The 10,030-nt window shown below is 36.4% G+C and overlaps 1 protein-coding gene across 3 annotated transcripts; it reads right to left on the bottom strand.

The window, feature by feature from the left end:
* Positions 1–323: 323 nt before the first annotated feature.
* LOC136227942 (bZIP transcription factor TRAB1-like) lies at positions 324–9,298 on the bottom strand. Of its 3 annotated transcripts, none has more exons than XM_066016741.1 (5): positions 9,091–9,298; positions 4,833–6,082; positions 3,427–3,498; positions 3,316–3,345; positions 324–748 (listed from the first exon to the last, which is right to left on the bottom strand). In XM_066016741.1, the coding sequence occupies exons 2-5, from the start codon at positions 6,039–6,041 to the stop codon at positions 674–676; spliced, it is 1,386 nt and encodes a 461-aa protein (XP_065872813.1). In that variant the 5' UTR covers positions 6,042–6,082; positions 9,091–9,298; the 3' UTR covers positions 324–673. The 3 variants fall into 3 exon arrangements, with proteins under 3 accessions (XP_065872813.1, XP_065872814.1, XP_065872815.1); XM_066016742.1 differs by lacking the exon at positions 9,091–9,298 and adding an exon at positions 8,337–9,040; XM_066016743.1 differs by lacking the exon at positions 9,091–9,298 and adding an exon at positions 8,441–9,040.
* Positions 9,299–10,030: the final 732 nt, after the last annotated feature.

The following is a 10,030-nucleotide window of genomic DNA, read 5'->3' as shown; positions in this document are numbered from 1 at the left end:
ACATTGTTTAGTTTTTAATTTTTCAACAATTTACTCTTTCACATATCTGAATTATTAAACAGTTTAGTCCATTTTTATCGGACTAAACTATTGAATAGAACAAAATATAAGGACTCAACAATATATTATTAATATATGAGGATTAAACAGTGTGCTATGTAAAAACATAGCTAGACATTTTACATATGAACAGCAACAACTAATGACAATTTCACAAAACACTAATTATCGATCAGTTAATAATAAACAACTAACAGCAACCGTAAACGACTAACTGTAACTACAACAGCTATTAGGTAACAGCTAAATCTAAAAACCCAGTAGGCACCAAAACTTCCTTATGATAAAAAGTACAAAGTGGATGAGGTATTATGTTAGACAGTGTAAGTATCCAAAGAGCTTTCACTATCACTATCCTACATGACAAATCGTGTCCGTTTCCATTATCGTTTTCCGGTATCTGTTCCCATGCATCATAGGTTACCACACAACAACAAAGTTTTTATCTATAATTTACAACTCAATGATCTGCTCTGCTCCTGTACATACACCTAAGCTAAATCTGCAAAAGTATAAGATGCCCCGCCCCGAAAAGCTGCACCGTTAAATCCCCTACATCACACAAAAATGGCAAAAAAGATTTCGAGTATCCAGTATGAACCCTTGTTCGTCTCTACCAAGGACCTGTCAATGTCCTTCGTAAACATTGCCTTTTCGATCCCCATTTCCGGTTTATTTTCTCCAAAAACTGCGAAAACAGACGAGGTTGGATCAGATCAAGCTGGATTCATAGATAAAGAACTATGGAGAGCACAAGAGCATAGAAAATCAAGCTCATAAGGCGCAAATTTAGCCCTATGGTTATTGTGGGAGAACAAGTTCAGACTCCACGTATAAGACTCTGCAATGTTAGTACTGACGTTTTGTAAATTGAGCAAATTCAGACTCCATAAAACCAACAGAAACCTATTTCCTCCCGTCAATTTGATTCCACGTAGGGGTGAGAAGAACCAAACCAAAAACCTAAAGACCGAAAAAACCGGACCAAATTATATTTTGGTTCGGTTCGGTCCTAATTTTTAAGCTAGTTTATTTTCGGTTAGGTTCAGTTGAAAACCGAACCGAAATACAGTATATACTACTTTTAGTTTTAAGGTTTTAAATTAATTAACTAATTATATATATAGAAGAAAAAAGGCTTAATACATCATTTGCCCCCTGAACTTGTCCAAAATGGTTGATTGGCCCCCTGAACTTTCAAAGTGTCTCAACAGCCCCCTGAACTTGCAGAAAATGTTCAGTTAGCCCCCTAAACTTGCGTAAAATGTAATCAATTAATCATTCGGTTGTAAAAAAGCAAGTCAAATGCGGAAGATATATTACACGTGCCTTAGAATGTTATTACATACTTCACAAAATAGATTAAAACATGTTAAAAAAGAATTTATTACTTATTTAACTATAAAACATTTTCTTCTCTAATATTATAATCTCATACCCCGACCTTGGTCGTTTTACTTTTTTAAAATGCGTGCAATATATCTTCCGGATTTGACTTACTATTTTACAACCGAGTGATTAATTAATTACATTTTACGCAAGTTCAGGGAGCTAACTGAACATTTTATGCAAGTTCAAGGGGCTGTCGAGACACTTTGAAAGTTCAGGGGGCCAATCAACCATTTTGGACAAGTTCAGGGGGCAAATGATGTATTAAGCCAAGAAAAAACAATTAAACATATGTTTCTTCTCACGTAACTAATTATATATACACAAGAAAAAACTAATTATATGATTATTGTCTTTATATAATTGTTTAGTTAGTAAAGACACAAATAGAAGTAGGTCTCTAATGCTTTGTTTGGTCCAAACATGAACCAAACCGGACCGGACCAAATAATTCGGTTCGGTCCAAACCAAACCAAATTATAATTTGGTTTGGTTTGGTCCTAAAAAATATATGCAATTTGGTTCGATCCAATTCGGTTTGGTTTGGTTTTTGAACCGAACCGGACCATGCTCACCCTTAATTCCCCGTATGCGCCACCTAAGCATCACTGGAGTCCATATGGAACCAAATGTTAACGCTCATATTGCACAGTTTTATACGTGGTGCCTAAATCTCTCTCCCCTAATAACTATAAAGCCAAATTTGTATTGCACGTATTGTAGACGTGGAACCAAATTAACGGGAAATGAGCTTCTGTCGAATCTCTCGTTAGTAGAGTCTAAAATTTCTATATATACAAAACATTAGTGCTAACATTGCACGGTTTTATACGTGGAGTCTAAATATGTTCTTCACAATAACCACAGAGCTAAATTTGTACCTTATCCCAAGAAAAAGACATTCCCATTAGTCCTGCACAAGAATTCTTTCTTGGATAGAAGTACAAATCTCCCCCTCAAACTTAGCAAAACTAGACAAAAAGCCTCAAAATTATATTTTCTATCCAAATTCCACCCCTAGTGTATATCATATTTTACATAATTTAAGCATTCTTAATGAGACATTCACGGGCCTAAGATACCCGTGGTTTAAAAGTTTACAAACACGAGCTTGAGATTTCATCCATTGCAAAGACGGATTTTTCTCACTAAAATCGTTAATAAACAACAAAATTTTAGTCATTTGATCTGCTTTAAAATATTTTCATCTGTTATGAGGGGTACAAACGTGAGAAAGAACTTCTTGAGTTTTGTTCAAAATGTTTGCCACGTAGGCAAATTTGGACGGTTTTAGTGAAAAATTCCCTCTTTGTAAATAGAAGATATCTCAAACCCGGTTTTGTAAATTTTTAAACCACTATTTTGCAAATGCGCAAAACTACAAGGGTTTTTTTTTTGTCCTATATATAGATAATGCATCTAGATGACAAGTCAACGCGCTTTATGTTCATGTCGTATGACCTAGGATTAATACATGCCTAGTCCCCTATACTTGCGCAGAAAAGTCAACTGTCCTTCCTATACTTTGAAAACATTCTTATTTACTCCTTAAACTTGTTTAAAGTGACCTATTGACTCCCTGAACTTTTTACTTATTGCCCCCTCAACTTGCTTAAATTGACATATTGGTCCCCTAAACTTGCTTAAAGTGATACACACTTCAACTTATCCAAAATCTCCATTTGCAACTTATCCAAAATCTCCATTTGCTCTGCCACGTGGACTTGGGGGCAATAGGTCACTTTAGTGTAAATAGAACGTTTACGAAGTAAAAGTACCGCGATAGTGATGTATTAGGCCTAAATCAGATCATCTCCTTCAATGTGAAAGTTAAGGCAACATACTACTGAAGAGGCGTATAAATACCTGATTTTTCTGCATTTCCATGATTTCTGCCTGCAACAACCAAAGCGTGGTCAGAAGCGGTTGATAACAGCCGAAATATTCGTAATCTTTCTACTCAACAAAAGAACATACCTGTTTTTTCTGCAATTCTTGATTCATTTCTTTGAGTTTTGCAACTTCTGCTTCTAGTTCCAATGTATAAGCCTGTCCAGAACCCAATATATCAATTAGATTTTGCAGTCGCAAGGTTCCTCAACAAGGACTTAGAGATAACTTGCCCGAAAATCTGCCATGTAATAAAGCAACTAGCGGAAGTGCATTCAAAGCTGTCAATTTCTAACACGAATTATAGAGATAACTTGATTGACACAATTATCATTTTTGTTGCATTTATATCATATATAATAATGTGGATTGGGAATACATAGATCACATAGCATGATTATGACACGACAACCCGTTTTGACATTCCTAAGTGCATTAGGATAGAAACATTCTCATTAAATGAGTCATTATGTCATACGTAGCGGCGCTGAGATTGCACACTTCAAATTTACATCAGGCTCACAGAAGATTGTTTCGTACAAAAGGTGAATTTCTGACACGATAAAACGATTTACAGAGACAATCCGACTAACACGACACGATTATTATTTTTCTTGCAATTGTATTATAAATAATGATATGGAACATATAGATAACATAAACAAGATTTTGAAACGATAAACCCGAAATCGTCACTCCTTTCAAAGTATGGCATAATTTTCATCTGGTTATCTTATCTCAAAGTTTCTTTCTGACTCTCAGAAAGTGATAACACAGTTTACAGAGACAATCTGATAGACACGGCACGATTATCATTTTTCTTGCATTTATATCGTATGGAACATACAGATAACATAACATGATTTTGAAACAATAAACTCGAAATCGTCACCCCCCTAAGAGTATGGCATAATTTTCATCTGGTTATCTTATCTCAAAGTTTCTTTCAGACTTTCGGAAAATGATAACACGATTTACATAGACAATCCGACTGACACGACAAAATGATCATTTTTCTTGCATTTATATCATACATAATCATATGAAACATATAGATAACATAACTCGATAAGTCTCAAAGTTCCTCGCTAACTCTCAGAAAATGACAATGCGATTTACTGAGACAATCCGACTGACAGGACACAATTATCGTTTTTCTTGCATTTATATCATACAGAATATACCGATAACATAACACAATTTTGACACAATAACCCGAAATTTCCACCTCTATAAAAGCATGGCATAATCATCATTTGGTTATCTCATCTCGAAGTTTCTTTCTGACTCTCAGAAAATGATACTACAGCATTAGCCCGTAGAAACTTTTGGATGATCATTACGAAGCTGCAAGTATGTTCGGGGCTAATGAGACATCGACAAAGTTCAAAGAGCCAATCAGATTTTATTAAGCCGCTAATATATAACGGCAACATGGTTAGACATAAGCATACAATAGAGAAATAATGGCTCATTCTTTGAACTGAACTCACCTGCTTGCGAGCACGAGACCTTGCAGCTGACTCTCGATTTTTAATCATTCTCCGGTGTCTTCTCTCGATTACCTTCTCCAAAGCTGCACCGCCTTTCCTTCCCCGGCCAAAGATGTGAGGAACTGGTGACAATGAAGGTGTATCTCTTGATATTATATCCGGTGATATTTGGTTTCCAGGAGATGCTGTCGCAACTGTAACACCGCCAGTTCCTAAACCAACCATACTCATTCCTCCGCCGTGAACTAGATTATTGTTTATCGATTGGTCTGCCGTCCCGACCACCGAATTCCTCACTCTCGGGCTTGGAAGCTGAGCATTGTTCACTAAATGCACTGGGGATGCAAACGCCACATTTGCAGGTTTGGGGAACAGCGGCTGCTGCTGGGGCCGGCTCTGCAGTAGCTGCTGCTGCTGCTGGGGACGGTTCTGCTGCTGCTGCTGAGCGCGGTTCTGCTGCTGCTGCTGGTTTTGACGCAGCTGCTGCTGCTGCTGGTTTTGATGCTGCTGCTGCTGAGGTAGCGGCTGAGACGATCTGATTCCACCGACATTCAGGGCTAAATTAGAATGCTGAGTTGCGCCGAAGTTATTATTGTTTTCCAATATCCGAGTACCCACGAGGTTGTTGTTTCGATTATTCTGCTGAAATCCAAGACCTAAACCAGTGTTGTTATTGTTTAGTCTCGAGAATTCATCAAAGAACCCAGTATTATTTTGCTTTCCAACTATCTGAGTATCCTCCCTAACTACTCCTGCCCGAGCCAGGAACTCCTCCAAAGTCATCTCACCAAGCGTCGGTTGCCTCTGAGTCTGAGGCGGCAAATTCGGTGCCATGTTACTCCCGTCTTTCGCTGTGCCGCTGCTTTCTTTCACCAAGCCTCTCCAAACCTCATCAACAGTCTTCTGACTTAGTGTTCTCGGCAAAGTTAATGATCCTTGTCTCTGTAAATTCCCACCCGGAAAACTACCTTCTCCGACAGCAGTTGAAGTTGTCGTTGTCGTTGCGTGAGTCTCTTCCGCACTCCATATGTTTTTCAATAGCTCATCCATGTTCATTGATCCTAACTCCTTCCCAAGTCCTCCGCCCCACGTGTTCTGAAACTCATCAAACGTCAATGAGTACACCGAAGACTGCCGGATCAACGGAGAATTCGCGGATGGCTTTGCACCACTACCTTCCCAGTTCTTGAAGTTCATATGAGACCCCATTCTTGTCAATTGCTGAACCGATTCTCAGATGGAATCCCGTCCTACATCCCATACAAAAAATCAAGTAAAGTACAATTATAAATCAGTATGCTCATTTTCAGTCAAAAATTACTATATCTCACGAACCAATCTCTATTTATGCGCGTAAAATATAACGAATAAGAAAAATTGCACAATTCACTTATAATAAAACGATAAATAAGAGATCGTTCCCACAGAGATTAAGACATGAATAACATTCCTACTAAGATTAAAAACAACAAAAACTAAATTGAACAATTGAAGATAAAGGTCGAAACTCGATTCTACGGAAACTAAGGATTATATAGCTCCCATAAACAGAAGTAGCGATTGAATAAGACCGTCAATTTCTGACACGTTAACACGATTTAAATAGACAACCTGACTCACATGACACAATTGACACGATTAGCTTCGATATAAACGATTTAGAGAGACAACCTGACTCACATGACACAATTGGCACCTAACTCACATGACACAATTGACACGATTATCTTCAATTGACACGATTTAGAGAGACAACCTGACTCACATGACACAATTGACACGATTATCTTCAATATACACGATTTAGAGAGACAACCTGACTCACATGACACAATTGGCACGATTATGATCTTCAATTGACACGATTATGATCTTCAATTGACACGATTTAGAGAGACAACCTGACTCACATGACACAATTGACACGTTTATGATCTTAAATTGACACGATTTAGAGAGACAACCTGGCTCACATGACACAATTGACGCGTTTATGATCTTAAATTGACACGATTTAGAGAGACAACCTGACTCACATGACACAATTGACACGATTATCTTCAATTGACACGATTTAGAGAGACAACCTGACTCACATGACACAATTGACACGGTTATCTTAAATTGACACGATTTAGAGAGACAACCTGACTCACATGACACAATTGACACGATTATCTTCAATATAACTTAATTTTCACACGATAACCCGAATTACTACCCAATATTAAAGTATTATGTGGCATAGGTAAACATTGGAAACAGATTCAAAGAGTTAAAACCTATTACTCTGAAGGGTTAAAGTAATAAAATACTGATTTTCACTGTGTTTTCATGAATTTATCAACTAAATTAACAGAAAAGAAGGGTTAAATTCTTAAAGAGATTGATACTGAAATTTCCTTTCAACATCAACAATAACAGATTCAAAAATTGGGGAAGAAAAAAAAACTAAATCAGGAGAAAAGATTAGATTTTTCTTCATCAAGTACCAATCCAATTAAATCCCAGATACTCAACAGATCCAAAAAGATCATCAAAACTAAAAATTACTAAAAAAAATCTGATGTTCATCACAACTTTTCATTAAGGGTGGCAATTTCTGACACGAAAACACGGTTACAGAGCCGACCCGACTGACACGAAAATCATTTTTCTAGCATTTATAACATATAAACCCATATGGACCATATATAAGAGATAACACAATTTTGACACGAAACACGAAATTGCCACCTCTACTTTTCATCCCCAAAACTCACCAGAAAAACCAAGAAATCAAAATTTCATCCAAAAGATCCCATTTCTCCAAATCATAGTGTTGTGCGGATTTAACCAAAGATAAATAAATGAAAAATCGAAACACAGATTTACGTGGTTCACCAACGTTGTGTTAGCTAGTCCACAGGAAGGAGGAGAATAGCTTTTATTAGGAGGCGGAAAATCAGATCACAAATTAGTATTTATAGTACTCAATCTAACGTAATCCGACTTGGAACCCACGATGTGGCTTCCAAGTAGAAAACCGAAAGCTAATACAAATCCAAATAGGAACAAATATACCGATTCAAGGCATTACGACACATAGAAACATCCCAGAAAATTAAAAACAGTAAGAATCAAACCATAAACTCAAATCCATAACTGGATTTTCAATTTCCTCCACCATTTACACCATCCATAAATTACATAAAAAAAGGAGAAATCCAATCCACACCATTCAAATTCAAGCACCATACACTTTTTCAGTGACTAAAAATTCACAAATCATTAATCAGATCAACAATCATAAAAATTCATCATCATCAGAATCATCATCATCACAAGAACATGAAGAAGAAAGAGTAAAAATTAAAACTGCTACAACATTTCATCTTTTCCCCCAATAAAACCAATACCTAAAAATTACAGTAACAAAAAGGTAAAATCAAGTAAATAACCAAACATACAGACAGAAAGAGAGAAAGAGAGAGAAATTAAAAAAAGGGGGGTTTTACTACTCACCTTGAGATTTTCTTTTAGTACATAACAGGAAAATAAAAATCAAATCTTTATGGGAGGTAACATGAATCACAGTAAAAACACCGAAATCAAGTCGTGTCACTCACATATATCCACTAGCATATTTTCCTCCGTCCCCAATAAACTTGTATCACTCTCATTCACTATCTTCCAAGTTTGTTTAGATCTTTCCCAACCCTCTCATCATTGCATCCCTTTAACACTCTTCTGTCCTCCTAACCAGCGCAGGGAGCGCTCTTCGTGGTACATGCCCAAACCACTTTATCGGGTTTTTCTCGTTTTATTATCAATAGATATAAACTATTTTGTCCTAATTATTTCATTACTCACCCGATTCATCCACTCTGACCACATCTCCAAATCATAGAAACATCCCAGAAAAATAAAAACAGTAAGAATCAAACCATGAACTCAAATCCATTACTGGATTTTCAATTTCCTCCATCCATAAATTACATAAAAAGGAGAAATCAAATCAACACCATTCAAATTCAGTGACTAAAAATTCACAAATCATTAATCAGATCAACAATCATAAAAATTCATCATCATCATCAGAACATGAAGAAGAAAGAGTAAAACCCAAAACTGCTACACCATTTCATCTTTTCCCCCAATAAAACCAATACCTAAAAATTACAGTAACAAAAAGACAAAATCAAGTAAATCCCCAAACATACAGACAGAAAGAGAGAAAGAGAGAGAAATAAAAAAAAAGAGGGGTTTTACTACTCACCTTGAGATTTTCTTTTATTACATAAGAGGAAAATAAAAATCAAATCTTTTTTTTTTTAAATCGTGGAAATTTGGGAGTGTTTGAAGAAAAATGTCGTTTCTGGTTGAAGAATGGAGGTGAGATTGAAGGTGCGACAAGTGTCTACTACCCCTCGACACGAGTCGCCATTTAAGGACCCCAAAGTTTCGTGCTTTAACTTTAATTTTTTTTCTGTGATTTTTAATTCTGAAGCAAAAATTCAGCCATGGAGAGGAAGCAACGTTGTCCAATGGGGGAAGAGTTGAAAATTGATGTGATATTTCAGCCAATGGGAGTGCGCAATGTGGAGAAGATCTACACCGTTGGATTTTGATTTGTGACGCGTGGTGATTGGATTGTTTTTTCATTGGTGGGGGTAGTGGATTTGGGTGGAGGAATTGTGTGTGGTGGGGTGTAGTTGGTGCTTTGATATCATCCGTTGGATTTGTCTCTCTTTGGTCAAGTGATCTTGTGTTTTTTTAGTAGGTTTATTAGGTTAAGTTTTATCTTAATTAAGTTTTTTTTGTTTTGTTTTTTTTATTTACTCTAATTATATAAATAAAGGTATTTTTTATTTTTTGAATTTAATCAAAATAGTTTATATAGTGTATTTATACCGAAATTCATATATATATAACGGAGGTTCAACGAGCCACGAAATACAAACAAAACAATACAAAACTAACAAAATAGAAGGACACTACTAAGAGGTCACCTCTCTAGGCCAGAAAATCTCACTAACGTATTGTCAGAACTCACGATTGATACTAGAGGGTAATTTTGAAACACATGGATCTCTTTGGGCAAAGCCAACGCATAACTAGTCATATTATACGCTACTCTGTTACTTTCTCTAAAGACATGAAGAATTCTGACATCCCAGCTTCTATTAATGAGCTCAGAACAATCATGAAGAAAGTTG

Source organism: Euphorbia lathyris, chromosome 4 (assembly GCF_963576675.1).
Source record: "Euphorbia lathyris chromosome 4, ddEupLath1.1, whole genome shotgun sequence".
NCBI lineage: Eukaryota > Viridiplantae > Streptophyta > Magnoliopsida > Malpighiales > Euphorbiaceae > Euphorbia > Euphorbia lathyris.
This window is presented reverse-complemented; position numbering and strand designations above follow the sequence as displayed.

Bases quoted from the DNA above. Each gene is read 5' to 3' on its own strand.
- LOC136227942 (XM_066016741.1), bottom strand. From the start codon at position 6,041: ATGGGGTCTCATATGAACTTCAAGAACTGGGAAGGTAGTGGTGCAAAG. The intron at 3,499-4,832 runs GTGAGTTCAGTT...GGTTCTGGACAG, and splicing joins GGTCTCGTGCTCGCAAGCAG to GCTTATACATTGGAACTAGA. The intron at 749-3,315 runs GTATTTATACGC...CTGTTTTCGCAG, and splicing joins TGGAAATGCAGAAAAATCAG to TTTTTGGAGAAAATAAACCG.